At 42.1% G+C, this 17,506-nt stretch overlaps 1 protein-coding gene across 1 annotated transcript in view; it reads right to left on the bottom strand.

Annotated features, from left to right (window-relative positions):
* DDX23 (DEAD-box helicase 23) overlaps window positions 1-17,506 on the bottom strand; it is a 140,530-nt gene that overhangs the window by 106,796 nt on the left and 16,228 nt on the right. Inside the window, exons 2-5 of the mRNA XM_069230500.1 lie at window positions 12,573-12,682; window positions 12,294-12,398; window positions 10,705-10,777; window positions 8,139-8,204 (exon numbers count right to left, since the gene is read on the bottom strand). Coding sequence (XP_069086601.1) covers window positions 8,139-8,204; window positions 10,705-10,777; window positions 12,294-12,398; window positions 12,573-12,682 — 354 coding nt within the window. The remainder of the gene's footprint in view (window positions 1-8,138; window positions 8,205-10,704; window positions 10,778-12,293; window positions 12,399-12,572; window positions 12,683-17,506) is intronic.

The raw sequence follows: 17,506 nt of genomic DNA, 5'->3' as shown, positions 1-17,506 counted from the left end.
TTTCTGTTTTATGTAAAGCATTTACCAATTTCAATAAAGTGGAGGTCTGTTGACTTGGAGGGAGGGAGATTGTTTGTTGCCTTTGGCATTCGATTAGAGGACTCACAAAGATGGCTAGACCAATTAAAGAAGGGCACTATGGCTTCAAAGCACTGAGTGGGGCCTATCATAAAGTTTGCAAGCAGAGCGTCTATTTTTTCTATTTCTCTGTCCCTGGAGATTTATAAGCAGCCGAGCCTGTGGGGCAGAACTTTATGGTGCTGAAGTTTGGGGCATTGTAATTTGGATATCTTGCAAAAAGCTGCAAATGCCTTTTTCAAAATCATGCTTAAGATCCCCCAAAGTATGCCAACACTCCCTATTCGTCTAGATCTAAATGCAAGATCCATTGTTGATATTGCTGCTTTGAGGCCATTGCAGTACTGGATAAAGGTATGGCCGACAGACGAACTAGAGCCTTACAGGGGACGGCTTAAAGAATTGTAGGAGGGCATGCATACCGACAAAATTCCCTGGTGTTATTATGTAAAGAATCAGCTTTTTAAGCAAAACTTGAGAATGTATTGGTAAAATCCCTCAAACCTCCCGAGAGATGCTATTCAGACGCTTAAATTGGCTTACTGGAACTCTGTCCAAGGAGAAAAATTAGTCAATCTGCCCTCGGCCAGTTTGGCCGATAGTTTTCTATCAATAAAATGCTTGTTTGAATTTGAGTCTTTTCTTGATATTGTTTCGCAGCCTTTTGCACGACCACTTTATGTGAGATTTAGAATAGGGCCAATAGGGTCACTTCCATTGTTTGCTTTCACTAGCAATTGGAAAAGCAACTCTGGAATATCAGATACTTGTCCAATGGGAAGTGCGATACCAGAGAATATATAGCACCCCTTATTTTTTCTATAGCCTATCACAGACAACGGGCCCGTTGGATCAAACCAATCTGTAATCTATTGGGTTTTAGAGATTTTCATTCTACGCTAAGGGTTCGTTGAACTAGTATTTGCGCCCCTGTTGTGTTTGCTGTAATTAAGTTTTTAACAGGTATCTGGCACTTTAGAAGGAAGATTTTAGGCCTTGAGGGGAGGGTTCCTTGATGTAGACTGTATTAATTCTGCATGGCCAAGTCTGTATGTGTGTTGATTTTTCTTAACTTATTTTAGTACTCTCAGCTGCATTTTACTTGTTTTTACTTCATTACATTTATGTCATTTTCTAAAAAAGTTTTATATGTTTGCATGTATGTACCTTTTATTAGTCTAATGAATCAAAATAAAGGAATGACGGACTAGGACTAGGTGGACATTTGCTTCACTCGCAGTTTCCATGATCGGACTCTAAATCTAACTGACCATGACCCTCTTTCTTCAAGCAAACTGTCCCCAAAGGGCTGTACTGTTTCCCCATTACACTCACATTTTTCATTTACTTCTAGTGCTAATTGGCTCACCCCAGCCTTTTTTCTGCCACACAGGGAGTCCCCCTACACATAGGAAGAAAACCAACAGTCTTTTTCCTTTTAAATCTTTAACTCACAGAGCAATTGGCTTTATCTTAGTATCCAGGAAGACAAGAAATATAAACCTGTTGCCGACTGAACTGTGCCAACTATAAATGATAACGGCAGAATCGAAAAAGACATGTTTCATAACCTAACCCTGATCCATTCATTAGTACACAACCTGCATCGCCAAGACAATGTTGACCTCTGACCACCTTTCACCAATGGTTACCCTTTGGTCCAGAAAAGGAACAAAGGTCTTCTTTTCCAGTCACAAAGCACTATCCACATAAAGCAAATTATATTAGCTACAAACCTGATGGCAGGAAAAATACACTCATAGGTTGAGTCCGTTTGTGCATGCTCAGTTCCCAAACATATACTTTAAAGAAAAGTAATTTGAAGAGTTGCAAACCAAATCCTTGCAGGAAAGCACAAAAAACATGATTTACAATAATGCTGCAAATACATTACAAAAAATGGCTAGGCTCCTAATACAGGAAGGTGGTGATTCCCAAACAGAAGTGATACTATCTAAAAGAGGACATTTTAGAGCAGAAACCACTGACTTTATAGTATTAGCCGCCAATACAAAATTGGCATTATTGTGAAAAATAAGGCTTACTTTTTTTTTTAGCAGTGCTAGCGCAGTACAGGCCTGTACTCACAGTGAAAGAATGAAAATGTCACTTACCCAGTGTACATCTGTTCGTGGCATCAGTCGCAGTAGATTCGCATGTTCTGCAATAGCTCGCCATCTGGTGTTGGGCCGGAGTGTTACAAGTTGTTTTTCTTCGAAGAAGTCTTTCGAGTCACGGGACCGAGTGACTCCTCCTTTTGTCTCCATTGCGCATGGGCGTCGACTCCATCTTCGATTGTTTTTCCCCGCAGAGGGTGAGGTAGGAGTTGAATTGTAGTAATAGTGCCCATGCAATGGAGTGACTAAGTATGCACCTATTTAAGGTTGAGATGATACATATATAAATAATTGAAGGTAACTTCCAAACTGCTACAGGCTCCCGGGGAGGCGGGTGGGCACATGCGAATCTACTGCGACTGATGCCACGAACAGATGTACACTGGGTAAGTGACATTTTCAGTTCAATGGCATCTGTCGCTGTAGATACGCATGTTCTGCATAGACTAGTAAGCAGTTATTTCCCCAAAAGCGGTGGATCAGCCTGTAGGAGTGGAAGTAGTTTGAAATAATGTCCTTAATACGGCTTGACCTACTGTGGCTTGTTGTGCGGATAACACGTCTACACAGTAATGCTTGGTGAATGTGTGAGGCGTAGACCATGTGGCTGCCTTACATATTTCTTGCATTGGGATGTTTCCTAGAAAGGCCATGGTAGCACCTTTCTTTCTGGTTGAGTGTGCCCTTGGTGTAATGGGCAGCTGTCGTTTAGCTTTAAGGTAGCAGATTTGGATGCATTTAACTATCCATCTGGCTATACCTTGTTTTGAAATTGGGTTTCCTGCGTGAGGTTTTTGAAATGCAATAAAGAGTTGTTTAGTCTTTCTGATGTTTTTTGTTCTGTCAATGTAATACATCAATGCTCTTTTGACATCTAATGTATGTAGTGCCCTTTCAGCTACGGTATCTGGCTGTGGAAAGAACACTGGAAGTTCCACTGTTTGATTTAGATGGAACGGTGAAATAACCTTTGGCAAAAATTTAGGATTGGTCCTTAGGACGACTTTATTTTTGTGTAGTTGTATAAAAGGTTCCTGTATAGTAAACGCCTGAATCTCGCTTACTCTTCTCAGGGAAGTAATGGCGATGAGAAATGCCACCTTCCAGGTTAGGAACTGTATGTCGCAGGAGTGCATGGGTTCAAAAGGTGGACCCATAAGTCTAGTTAGGACAACATTTAGGTTCCATGAAGGAACAGGTGGTGTTCTTGGTGGTATAATTCTCCTAAGGCCCTCCATGAATGCTTTAATGACTGGTATTTTATATAGGGAAGTTGAATAGGTAGTCTGCAGGTATGCAGATATTGCTGCAAGGTGAATCTTAATGGAAGAGAAAGCTAGGTTAGATTTTTGTAAGTGAAGCAAGTAACCCACTACATGTTCTGGAGTTGTGTGTAATGGTTGTATTTGATTAATATGGCAGTAGCAAACAAACCTCTTCCATTTACTTGCATAGCAGTGCCTGGTGGATGGCCTTCTTGCTTGTTTTATGACTTCCATACATTCTTGGGTAAGTTGTAAGTGCCCGAATTCTAGGATTTCAGGAGCCAGATTGCTAGATTCAGCGATGCTGGATCTGGGTGTCTGATCTTTTGGTTGTGCTGTGTCAACAGATCTGGCCTGTTGGGCAATTTGATGCAGGGTACCACTGATAGGTCTAGCAGCGTTGTGTACCAGGGTTGCCTTGCCCAAGTTGGTGCTATCAATATGAGTTTGAGTTTGCTTTGACTGAGTTTGTTTACCAGGTAAGGAAGGAGAGGGAGAGGAGGAAAAGCGTAAGCAAATATCCCTGACCAGTTCATCCATAGGGCATTGCCTTGGGATTGTTTGTGTGGGTACCTGGATGCGAAGTTTTGGCATTTTGCGTTCTCCCTTGTTGCAAACAAGTCTATCTGAGGTGTTCCCCAGAGTTTGAAATAAGTGTTCAGAATTTGGGGGTGAATTTCCCATTCGTGGACCTGTTGGTGATCTCGAGAGAGATTGTCTGCGAGTTGATTTTGTATCCCTGGTATAAACTGTGCAATTAGGCGAATTTGGTTGTGAATTGCCCAATGCCAAATTTTTTGTGCTAGCAGGCTTAACTGCGTGGAGTGCGTCCCTCCCTGCTTGTTTAGATAATACATTGTTGTCATGTTGTCTGTTTTGACGAGAATGTATTTGTGAACTATTATTGGTTGGAAAGCTTTTAGTGCTTGAAAAACTGCTAGAAGTTCTAGGTGATTGATATGCAGTTTTGTTTGATGTACGTTCCATTGTCCTTGTATGCTGTGTTGACCGAGGTGTGCTCCCCACCCTGTCATGGAAGCATCTGTTGTTATTACGTATTGTGGCACTGGGTCTTGGAAAGGCCGCCCTTTGTTTAAATTTATGTTGTTCCACCACAGAAGCGAGAGGTAAGTTTGGCGGTCTATTAACACCAGATCTAGAAGGTGACCCTGTGCTTGAGACCACTGTGATGCTAGGCATTGTTGTAAGGGCCTCATGTGCAGTCTTGCGTTTGGGACAATGGCTATGCATGATGACATCATGCCTAGGAGTTGTAATACCATCTTTGCCTGTATCTTTTGTGTTGGATACATGCGTTGTATGATGGTGTTGAAATTTTGAATTCTTTGTGGACTTGGAGTGGCTACTCCCTTTGATGTGTCTATTATGGCTCCCAGGTATTGTTGTACCTTGCGTGGCAGAATTTTGGATTTTGTGAAATTGACGGTGAACCCGAGTTTGAAGAGGGTTTGTATGATCTGATTTGTGTGATTTGAGCACTGTATGAACGAATGGGCCTTGATTAGCCAGTCGTCCAAATATGGGAACACATGTATTTGCTGCCTTCTTATGTGTGCAGCGACTACCGCTAGACATTTGGTAAAGACTCTTGGTGCGGTTGTTAATCCGAAAGGCAGTACCTTGAATTGGTAATGTATTCCTTTGAATACAAACCTTAGGTATTTCCTGTGCGATGGGTGTATTGGTATATGGAAATAAGCATCCTTGAGGTCTAAAGTTGCCATGTAGTTGTGTAGTTTTAGCAATGGCAATACTTCTTGTAGTGTGACCATGTGGAAGTGGTCTGATTTGATGAAAGTGTTCACTACTCTGAGGTCTAGGATTGGTCTGAGCGTTTCGTCCTTCTTTGGTATCAGAAAGTACAGTGAGTAAACTCCTGTGTTTATTTGTGTGTTTGGCACTAATTCGATTGCATTCTTTTGCAATAGTGCCTGCACTTCTATCTCCAGGAGATTGGAATGGTGTGTTGTTAAATTTTGTGCTTTTGGTGGTATGTTTGGAGGGAATTGTAGAAATTCTATGCAATAACCATGTTGGATAATTGCTAGAACCCAAGTGTCTGTAGTGATTTCCCCCCATGCTTTGTAATAATGACCTATTCTTCCCCCCACTGGTGTTGTGTGGAGGGGGTGAGTGACATGTGAGTCATTGTTTAGTAGTAGGGGTTTTGGGGCTTTGAAATCTTCCTCTATTTCTAGGGAATTGCCCTCCTCTATATTGTCCCCGAAAACCTCCTCTATACTGTCCCTGGTAAGTGGACGGTGTTGCTTGTGAGGTGCTGGCTTGTGTGCTTTGACCCCGAAACCCCCCTCGAAAGGGCGTTTTACGGAATGTGCTGTAATTCCCTCTGCTCTGCGGGGAGTAGAGTGCGCCCATGGCTTTGGCAGTGTCCGTATCTTTTTTGAGTTTCTCAATCGCTGTGTCCACTTCTGGACCGAACAGTTCTTTTTCATTAAAAGGCATATTGAGAACTGCTTGTTGAATCTCTGGTTTAAATCCAGACGTTCGGAGCCATGCATGCCGTCTGATAGTTACAGATGTATTAATTGTCCGTGCAGCTGTATCTGCAGCGTCCATGGAGGAACGTATCTGGTTGTTGGAGATGGTCTGTCCCTCCTCAACCACTTGTTTCGCCCTATTTTGGAAGTCCTTGGGCAGATGTTGAATGAGATGTTGCATCTCGTCCCAGTGGGCTCTGTCATAGCGCGCAAGTAGTGCCTGGGAGTTCGCGATGCGCCACTGGTTTGCAGCTTGTGCTGCGACTCTTTTACCAGCTGCATCAAACTTGCGGCTTTCTTTATCTGGGGGTGGTGCATCTCCAGATGTGTGAGAGTTGGCCCTTTTCCTAGCTGCTCCTACAACAACAGAGTCTGGTGGCAGCTGTGTAGTGATGAAAACCGGGTCCGTAGGAGGCGGCTTATACTTCTTTTCCACCCTTGGTGTGATTGCCCTACTTTTGACCGGCTCCTTAAATATGTCTTTTGCGTGCCGGAGCATACCAGGGAGCATAGGCAGGCTTTGGTAGGAGCTGTGGGTGGAGGAGAGTGTGTTGAACAAGAAATCATCCTCGACCTGTTCTGAGTGGAGGCTTACGTTATGAAATTGTGCTGCTCTAGCCACCACCTGAGAGTACGCGGTGCTGTCTTCTGGTGGAGATGGCTTTGTAGGGTAGGCCTCCGGGCTGTTATCTGACACTGGGGCGTCGTATAGGTCCCATGCGTCCTGATCTTGGTCACCCTGGCTCATGGTGGTGTGAGCTGGGGAGTGAGATGGAGTTTGTGCTGGTGAAACGTTAATCACGGGCGGAGGAGAGGGTGGTGGTGTAATTCTTTTAACCACTTTTGGTTGTGGTGCTTGTTCCGTCTGGAACTCCAACCTTCTCTTTCTCCTAATGGGGGGAAGGGTGCTTATTTTTCCTGTCCCCTGCTGAATGAAGATACGCTTTTGCGTATGGTCCACATCAGTTGCTTGTAGCTCTTCCTCAAACCTATGCTTTTGCATTTGGGAGGTTAGCGAGTGCTCTTCTGTATAAGAGCCTGAAACTGGGTCGCTTGCAGTTTGTTTCGGCGTCGAAACTTTGTCTGCGTGTTTTTTCGGCTCCGAGGTGACTTTTTTCCTTTTCGGGGCCGAAACCTCTCGGCGTCGATCTGTTTCGGTGCCGCTGTCTCGGCGTCGAGCCGTGTCCACACCGGCATCTCGGTGTCGAGGCTTGTCTCCAGCACTTTCTCGGTCCCGAGAAGGCTGCGTGCCGGTGTCTCGACCGGAGTCGGACGATCTCGGCACTGTTTTGGCCTTTTTCGGTGCCGACGGTCGGTCACCGAATTTATGGGTGGAGCCATGGCCTGGTGGCAGTGGCGTCCCCTGGGCCTTGTAAATGTTTCTTTGTGTGGTTTTCGACGTCTTACTCACGGTTTGTGTGTCGTCGAATCCTTCGGAGTCTGAGTCTTGGAACGAGAAGGTACCTTCTTCTTCCTGTTCCTCGAACTCCCGTTGGGCTGTCGGTGCGGACGCCATTTGAAGTCTTCTGGCTCGACGGTCTCGGAGTGTTTTTCGGGACCGGAACGCACGACAGGCCTCGCAGGTGTCTTCGCTGTGCTCAGGTGACAGGCACAGGTTGCAGACCAAGTGTTGGTCTGTGTAGGGGTATTTATTGTGGCATTTGGGGCAGAAACGAAACGGGGTCCGTTCCATCGGCGTTCTTCAGCACGCGGTCGGGCCGACCAGGCCCCGACGGAGGATCGAAAAACTACCCCGAAGGGCACCGGAGCTCTTCGATCTTCGATGCGGTGTGGAATCTAAGTACGCCGATCCCGAACGCAACAATACCGACGAAAATCTTCCGAAATTAGCTAATTTTCCGTTCCGAAACTCGGAGCGACAGGAACACGTCCGAACCCGATGGCGGAAAAAAAACAATCGAAGATGGAGTCGACGCCCATGCGCAATGGAGACAAAAGGAGGAGTCACTCGGTCCCGTGACTCGAAAGACTTCTTCGAAGAAAAACAACTTGTAACACTCCGGCCCAACACCAGATGGCGAGCTATTGCAGAACATGCGTATCTACAGCGACAGATGCCATCGAACATTACATTACAATAAATAATTGAACTTTCACTATAGGGTAGAAGTATCTGTCCATTATAATTTAGCTCTCACCTTTGCCTCAGCTTCCTCCTCAGCTTTCTTCTTGGCCAAAAGCTCTTCCAAAGAAAGTGGTTGCACCTATAAAAACAGGAAGAAAGTAATAACAAATGTGTATCATTCTCTGGTCCTCGATCTTCTACGCATTCTTCTGTTCCACTGTGGAGCACTTCACCTGCTCCTCCAGAAAGAAGAGGTAAGTAAAAGATTCACAAAAGAAGCCAGTTACTTTTCTGGGACAACGGCTTTGCAGATTTTAGATATTCTTGATTCACATGCTTTCTATATTTCTGCCATCTTGTGGTTAGCTAGAAAAAAGCACCCAATTTAATGTAAAAGAAAAAAAGTGAATTGCAGGATCTGCCTAAGAGCACTTAAATGGGTCTGCACTTGAACTGCTAAAAATAATTTCTAATAAGTCCACACTTAAGACGCAGATCGACTCCTTCACAGTCCTACCCCACCAGTGTGCTCTATTTCTAGATCGCGTTTTTAGAACCTAGTGTACCGGTGAATGTGTGGGACAAAAAAAAAAAAACAATCCTGTCCCTCAAAGGGATGTAGTGCAGGTGGCTTCTGAAGCCTGAGTATTTTCAAGCTGCAAAACTATTGTTAACAGATAACTGTTTTCTTTCAAACTTCTACAGTAAGAAGTACTGAATACTCCTCCATGTAGATCATGTTTAATATATACATGATCTACATTGGAGTAGTATTCAGTATTTATATTGGAGGCAGGTTTGAGGTGAAGCAGTTAATCAGCACTCCGCGTCCCAAATTCCTGCCCCATCTTCTATCTGTGGTCATGTAATAAACTTCAACAAATATAATGCAAGGCCTCTGTTTTACACATATGCTGTGAAAGAATATTCCATTTTCCTTGGGCCTCAAGTTTGGCTTGCCCTAGGTTTTATCTGTATCGTAAGAGCTATATTAATTTAACATCTGATTCAGTAAACATTCCATTTACCAATGGTGCAATGGCTATGTTTACTGTCATTCTTTATTTTTGATTCCAAAGCATATGAACAATTGTTTCGCATTTTAATATATGACTGCTCTGCAGAAATCGAATGCATGGGGATTTTGCTATGCTCTTTTGGGGATCTTAGAAAACAGTGGGTAATTGTATAATCTAATGAAAGATCTAAAGTACCTTTGCTATTCATTGATCATGTATGCATCAAACTAACGTTTCCATGTGCCTGAACCAGTGAGTCTTCTCTAGCTGAACTTTGCAATTCACTCAATCCCTGCAGTAGCTGGTGAATGAAAAATCATTTTTCTAGGATACAAGCTCTGACAACAATTTATGTAAAGAAAAAAAAGCCCTAATAGCACCATATTTAATTCCCAATTTGTTACTGGTTTCATCCTACTTCTGTTTTCTAAGAATGTCTTAAAAATTAAACCATGAAAAATGATTGGCTATGCTAAGTGGAGTTTGGTCAACCAAATTGACGCAACAGAGATATACGTGAGATTAGTGGATGTTTAGTACAGATTTTATGCTAAGATATCATTCATTGCACAGACTACATTGATTAAGTAATTTCTCAATGTGGTTACCGTAATGCATTTTCCAATTACTATGTACATGTGTCTAGGGCTATGTATTTTGGCATCTTTTAGTATCAGCATGCACCAATAATGTATTTATTTAAGGTGTTTATTATTGTCTTAACATGCATCTTTGTGGCCACTTAAGAAATCTAGTAGGTGTTTAGAAAATTCTTACACGTCAGGATGAGAGTGCATAGAAAAGCTTGTCGGGCATTTCAATATCATAGTTGATGTTTCATCACAATAATGTCTTCTGTTAATGCCACATGAAAATGTACTTCCATGAAATAAAATGCACATTAGTAAAATGCACATTTTCAATCAACCACCATATGGCAAAACAACAAAAATCTATGCATGTAAATCTATAATGACTTATGACACAATGAAGAGAAGCATTACAAGCAACTAGCAAGTCAAGCTTTCAGGCGCACAGGGCACCAATCAGCCGAGGAACGGAACACAGGACTTCCTTGAAGAAACCATGTAAACCAGGAAGCACTCCTGTCAGTAGAGGAAATGCCCTGTCGGCTACATTCTGTCTGTTGTGGACAGCTGACACAACTAAGAAGCACATCTATTACCTCAGTGCTTTTCTCTGCTCCAAAGAGCTATTAACTAAAGAAGGAAAATGGGATGGGCAGGGCGGGGCGGGGGACTGAAGAAAGCCTGAAAGAACTCATATAAGTAAAGGAGCATTTCTGTAGGATGAGGAAAAGGCCTGTTGGCCCTTAGAACTTTTGACAGATGAGGTTCAGAAGAAAACACACTCCTACCAATTAAACAGGAGTAGGCATACAGCTAACAAACAATACATACTGAATCCACTGATGTTGAAGTGAGTGGCTGGAGTAATGCGGAGGCCAAAACGAACTGGTGCTTAAGTGACTTGATGACTTGAAATGGTGAGGGATCATATGCGTATAATTCAGACTCTAGACACTGCCCAAGCCATCCAGTTGCTCGATTCCTATTACTTCAGACTGAGAAGGCTTACTAATATATCAGTCGCACTCACCTTGCCCTTTTTATCAGCATTATCCTTCTCTTCTTTTTTCATTCTTGAGTCTTTGCCTCGGTTAGGAGAAGTGCTTTGAGGGCAGAGAAAAAATGGTTACAAACTTGAACTTAGTTACCAGACAAACGGGGAGAATATTCAGCCCTCACCTAAGGACATAAAACAACACTAAAACAACTAATAACAGGCTCACATCACTGAGGCTGGTCCCAAAAGGAAGACGGACATTGTGATTAAACCATGCAGAGTCCTGCTCCACCTTAGTACATCATCATGCATTCAGTAAGTGGTCTTGCACAGCAGTTAAGTAAAATTCAGCCACGTGAAAACACACAATCACTGAGAGCAGGCACACAGCATGTTAATGTGGCAAACCAATGAATAAAACCAAACAGCACCCTAAAAAAAACAAAAAACAAAGGCTTGCAGCCTACTGTAAGAGTCCAAAATCAAATTCATGCACTTAAGGTGAAGTGTCCTACATGTCTCCCCTTAGGTACCACCAAGAACGGAGGATGTGATATGTTTGTAGAATACAAAATATCTAATTGAAAACGCTGATTAAAAACGGACAAAGCTTTTAAAACAAACTAACTTAAGAGGCTAAATGAAAAAACAAAAGTTGAGAAGATTTTATAACAAATTATAAGGGAGGAATCAAGGCACAAGGCCCCCAGTGGTTCTGAAGACTGGACAAAAATATGATTTCTGTAAAGAAAGTGAGAACTTCAGTATAAAGTACAGCCATGTTTTAATTTAGAGAACAAACACAGAATCCAACTGATGGGTTATTTTATGGCTATTTCCTTATCTGAAATTACATTTCTAACCAAGCACTTTGCTCTCTTCTAGCATGCTCACATCACTAACATCCCTTTCTTAATGATGATTACTTGCACGTCTTAAACTCCCAAATTCCCTTCTATCCACTTTTGTCTTTCTTCTAATTATCTTCATGTTAACACATCCAAACCAGAAATCTGACCATACCTCTATTCCAAAAATGTCTTCCGCATCTAGATTGCCCTACCTTTCTCCTTCCAGTTTCTCTCCCTTTATTCCCACTCTTACCATCTCGTAGGACCATCCACTTGTCTTCTCAACTCACATCTCTTCTCTCTCGCACAGTTTGCATTCATTTCTTTACCTTCTAGACATTCTGCTCTTTTATCGTTTTGCAACCTTACGGCTTATCAACTTCTTTTTTCTTATTTAGAGCAATATTCCTTTTGGCTTTCCATTTGTTTCTACTAACCTTTTACACCTTATTGGTATACCAAGAAATGTCACTGTCCAGTTTATATCCCAATATCCATATGACTCAACACCACACCTACAACTGCCTTTCTCAGTAAGGACCACATCTAATTCTGTTTTAAATGTGGTTTCCTGCGCTTTGTTTTAAAATATATCCATGACACTAACATTTGCCCTTCTATATCTCCACAGCCAAGTACTTTTCACTTATCCTCACAACTACTCTTACTCTCTGTTCTTGAATGGTTCTTTAGCCTTATTGCTCCTAATCTATGCAACTACCTTCCTTCCAACAATCAATTACCACCCCTTTAAAGGATTGACAGGATTACCTAGATCTCTTCCGGTCCTTGTCCCGACGGTGCCCATCTTTATCACGGTCGCGATCCTTCTTTCCACGATCTTTGTCTCTCTCTCGATCCTTATGTCTTCGATCTCTGAAAATTATAGAAGAAAGATGCTAGTAACTAAGGCTGAAAAAGAAAAGAAATGTGCCACAAATAAACCCTAAACCATACGCATTTCATTTAACACATACAAATCGTTCTAGACAATACAAAGCTCTGCTGTAAATATCTTGCCTTTATACATTCCCTCTCTGCTAAGCTTACCTCTCATTGGACTTAGACCTCTCCCGAGAGCGGTGGCGTTTTCGGTCACGATCTCGCTCCTTGATGGGAGATGCATCCCTGTCCTTCTTATCCATCAGTTCACCTGCCATCTGAAAAATCAAAACAAAGCGTTAGGAAAACAACAGTTCATGTGAAATATTGTGCACTGTAAGAAAGTATAATATTCCCCCTTACTGGTCAGCAAAAGGAATTATGAGAAAGAGGGGTGCTGTTAACTGGCCTCAGAAATGTGAAAGAGCAGACAGCCCACAAAAGCCCTCCTCATTTCAGCACCGGCTCCAGCAATTGTCTTGATGTCAAAGGATGTCACCTGTACCCATAAATCATTTTGCAAAGGGGCCTCAAGCTATCTAGTTGCACAGAAAAGATGAATGAATATACGGATTTGTTTTAGATTTCTCAGCAGGGAAATAGTCTGCTTCAGCAAAGCTCTCTGCAACATTAACATTCAAGTATTGTTCAAGGGAGAACATCTTTAGGTGTATATTCTGACCAGCAGACAACTAATGCACAGTTCTTGGGCACTGCGTTTTGTGGCATACCATCTACGTCTACACAAAGGGTACAACATTAAACTCTTTAAACTATTACTCAATTCATGGCCACTGCACATGGTGTAAAGTGAAAACTACAGTTTTAACATTGCAAAGTTTGAAACCATAAGGTTCAATACCAAAAGCTTGATACTTTGAGTCGTAGTTATGGTCCAGGATTAGAGTAACGCTTATTGTTAGGAATATGGTCATATTTAGGGCCCAGGTTTGAGTCTATCTAACATATAGATCAGATTTAGCTTAAGACGATGGGTTTTGTTAGTTTCAGGGATGGAGTTTAAGCCTGGGTGCGTCTGATGATCATAGTTACCCTGCAAGTGTGGGGTAGGATTAGCATTACTGTTTCGTTAAGAGAAGGGCCACTTGAAAAACATGACTGTGAGGCTCCAGTGTTTTTCTGCGTAATTATGAACCTCTTGCAGTCACCACACAATACATTATTTGCTGAATACTTTGCAGAAAACAACAAAAAAAAATGTTTTTTTTTTTTTTTTTTTTAGATTAAAAACTATTTGCCATTGGGTTATTGTTAAGCTTATCATCAGATACATGTTAAGGTGTAAGGTCAGAGTTCAGGATAATGCTAGGTTTAAGAAGGAGTCAAGGACAGAGTTTTTGTTAAGATCACAGTTTGCTTTTGTGGCAGCATCGAGATTAAGGCTTAGTTTAGATCACAAAATTATTATTTCTAACTGATCTTTTGAATCGTGTGATCAATGTGCTATAGTGCATATGTTCTGCTGTAATTCTGAGATTAGAGTATTAAAATGATGTTATAAAACCAATAGGAAACGTCAGTTTATAAACTTATGACTGTCACTCATCACCACAATCACAAATCCCCAACTATGAACAACACAGAGTTTTTACTATGGCAAGCACGTAAACAAACCAACTCATTCACCACAGCCTAACTTAGTCAGTCAACAACCAAGTCTGCTCACAATCCCAGCAATGTTTTGCAGTCAAAAAGTGCAATAAGTTATGCGATGTTCCTCTTCCAGAAGGCATCCATCACTTCGGAATAATAGCCCACTCAGACAACCTACTAACTGCGAATCTGACCTTCATAATAAGGCTATAGAAGAGGAACGTCAAAGGCACGCCAATGGAAAAGATCAATTCAACTACAATCCTTGTCTACAATAATCAAGTCTATAAGCACTATACAGCACCAAGACAACAAACGGAAAAGTGCAGGGCACACTACTGATCATAACAAACATAGGATAGACCACCTTATCTTTCCTTTTAGATCTCTCAGTAGCTTTCTCCATGGGTGTGTTCTCCGCATTCTCCACCCACATGGGCCTGTGGCTGCAGGCCCTGGCAATACAGCGTTCAATTAATTCACCTACCTCAAGTGCACTAGTATCATAATATGACAGCCGAGGTCTACATGCCTCACTTTAACACATATTTACAACCCCACAGGCATGCTCTGCACATTAGATGCAGCCTCAGTACTTCATCATGTGAACAGCACACCTGCTAGCACCAGCTATTCACCATCAAGAACCCAGCAGTAATTCTCAGGCATCTTACAGGCAATGTCCGATACCCAATAGACACCCACAGACACCCCCATCCCAGTCAGGCAAGGGGTGTGGAATTCCTGTTGCTTGAAGCCCAGTACATATGTTTTGGGGTCAAGAACAACAAGTTTTCAAGGATATTTTTTGTACACTAGACAAGCAGAACCAAACCTCAGCAGTACAAATCCACTGCCTATTTACCATAACTTTGAATGGATCTGGGCACGAGGTGTGTCTGACAATAACGCAAGATGCAGATTCACATGCATAAATTGTTCAGTGATTCATTAATGCAAAGTCCTTAAATATGAGGGAGAGCACTCTTAAGAAATGCAGACAACTGGGAGCTCAGCTTGCATTACTGACTGTTATTCCCAAATAAACAGGCATTGGCAAAGACAATAAGTCTCGCCTGTGCAAGCGCAATCAGCTTTACCAATGTATTTGGGTGTATGACAGAACCACACATGCAATTTCCATGCATGCGTCTTTACGATACATATACCATTAGCACAACATTTTTGTAGTAAAGGCATAGTCAGTCAAGGCATATGCGTGAAAAAAACGTAATTGGTGAGTATAATCCCTATATATAAACATTATATATATATTTTACATACACACAGATTTGCATGTGTATATATACACATATATGTATGTGTGTGTATATATATATATATATATATATATATATATATATATATATATATATATATATATATATATAAATAAAAAATCACCTTGCCACCCAAAAACCCATTCCCACAATAAATCATGAAAATACCTTTGCTACCCCAAGCCCCATTTACATCCTAAACCCTAACAAATGCCCTTACCACCCAAAAACCCCAAATCACCCAAAAATCCATACCCATCATAGACCCTAAAATGCCCCCATGAAATTTTCCAAACAAAGTGTGCCCAAGGGTCTTGTTGTGCATGGAAAGGTTCAGGGTGATCCATCAAGCAGTGGCCCAGGAAAAAAAGGGAGTGGGGTCAAAAACAGTGTGTTTCCTATGTTAATTCCAAAAGATGCTTTAGACATGCCTGCAGTCCAAGCAGCTGGACGGATTTACACCAGATTTGGCAGAAAGGTAGCTTTTGGTCCACAGACTATGTTTTTTTGTTATTTGCTGATTTGCTGTAAATCCGTTTAGAAGTTTAAGAGAAATTAAAGGAAACCCAGATTTGTATATCTAGTGTTGCAACAAATTTGTGAATACTGCCGATCTCGGGCAGAGATCTGATTGGCTGCCAGCACTTCAACCAGGAAGTGTTGGCAGCCATTTTGAGACTCAGATTAAAAGAAAAGGGAAAAGGTGTTAGGGTATGTTTACTTTAACACCCTAGCTTTGGTGCAGGGCTCTCCCTGGGAGCCTGCCAGGGCAAAAAAGCATTATTTTTTTAAATTACTGTGAAATCTTGCACTTCTTATAATTCCCCGAGGAACGGCGAAGGCCCCGGGAGAAAGGCCATGCGTAGTATGGGATGGGTGATTACGGGGGGTTGGAACCCCATCACACATGGCTAAAGACCATGCATTGCGCACGGTTCGGTGGTTATAGGGGGTTGGCTGCAGGCCCTGCGGCCAACCTCTGCTGCGCATGGCTGAAGTGTGGATTAACGTATAGTAATTAAAATTACTTTATTAAAAGAAAAAAAAGAAAAAAACATAGAAATTGACTGCAAAAAAAGGTTACAGAAGTTATATGTAGGAAATAGATTTATAAAAAAATAAAATAAAAAACATATAGAAATTCACTTAAAAAAACAAAAGTTACAAGGACGTTATGTTAAGCTCACATTTTAAATATACAAAACCATAGAAATTCAGCTGTTAGAGTTATTTAAAGAGTTATAAAACTATAACTCGGGAAACTAGTTTTGTGCGATTAAATTCAGAACCTAACTATAACGTCCCTGTAACCTTTATTTCTTTTCAGTGGATATATATGTGTGATAAAGGATTTGTGGTAATGGTCAAACGTGGTTATGACTGCGTTTTAATGGCTGTTTTCCACGTGTTTTAGCTATGTTGGTCAACAGGGTGGCTGCTGTTCAGCATGGCTAAAAAATGAGTGCCGTACAGGAGTGGTGTGGAGTGTTGTAGAGTGGATGGCGAAGAGTAAAGTGTTGGAGAGTGGACTAGCAGAGAGTGTTGTGTATTGGAGTGGTACAGTGTGGAGTCTCGTAGAGTGGTACAGACTGGAATGGCACAGAATAGAGTGGACTGGTGTAGGGTGCACTAGCTTAAAGTGTGGCAGAGTATAGTGGCGTAGAGTGCAGTGGCGTTTAATTCAACGGTGTACAATGCAGCGGTGTAGAGTAGATTGGTGCATAGTAGAGTGGTGTGGAGTGGTGTAGAGTTGGGTGGTGCATAGGGTAGTGGCGCAGAGTTGAGTCGCATAGAATGCAGTGGCGTAGAGAGGTGCAGAGTAGCATAGAGTGGTGCACTGTATAGTAGTGCCATAGAGTGCAGTGGTGTAGACTGGCGTAGAGAGCAGTGGCGTACAGTACAGTGATGCAGAGTAGAGAGCAAAGGCGTGGAGCGAGTGGTTAAGAGTAGAGTGGCGTGGAATGGCACGGAGTAGAGCAGAGTGACACAGAGAACATTGTTTTAAAGTAGAGTGAAGTGGCGTAGAGTGGTGCAGGGTAGAGTGCAGTTGCATAGAGTGGCATGGAGTGTAATGGAGTAAAGTACTGTACAGTAGATTAGAGTGGCGTACAGTGGATTGGCGTAGAGTGCAGGGCCTAGAGTGCTACAGATTCAAGTGCATTGCGTGCAATGTATTGGCATTGAGTGCAATAGCATAATGTGCAGTGT

This window comes from Pleurodeles waltl, chromosome 4_2 (genome assembly GCF_031143425.1).
Source record: "Pleurodeles waltl isolate 20211129_DDA chromosome 4_2, aPleWal1.hap1.20221129, whole genome shotgun sequence".
In the NCBI taxonomy this organism is placed as follows: Eukaryota; Metazoa; Chordata; class Amphibia; order Caudata; family Salamandridae; genus Pleurodeles; species Pleurodeles waltl.
Note: the sequence above shows the minus strand (reverse complement) of the source record. Positions and strands in the feature narration are given on the sequence as shown.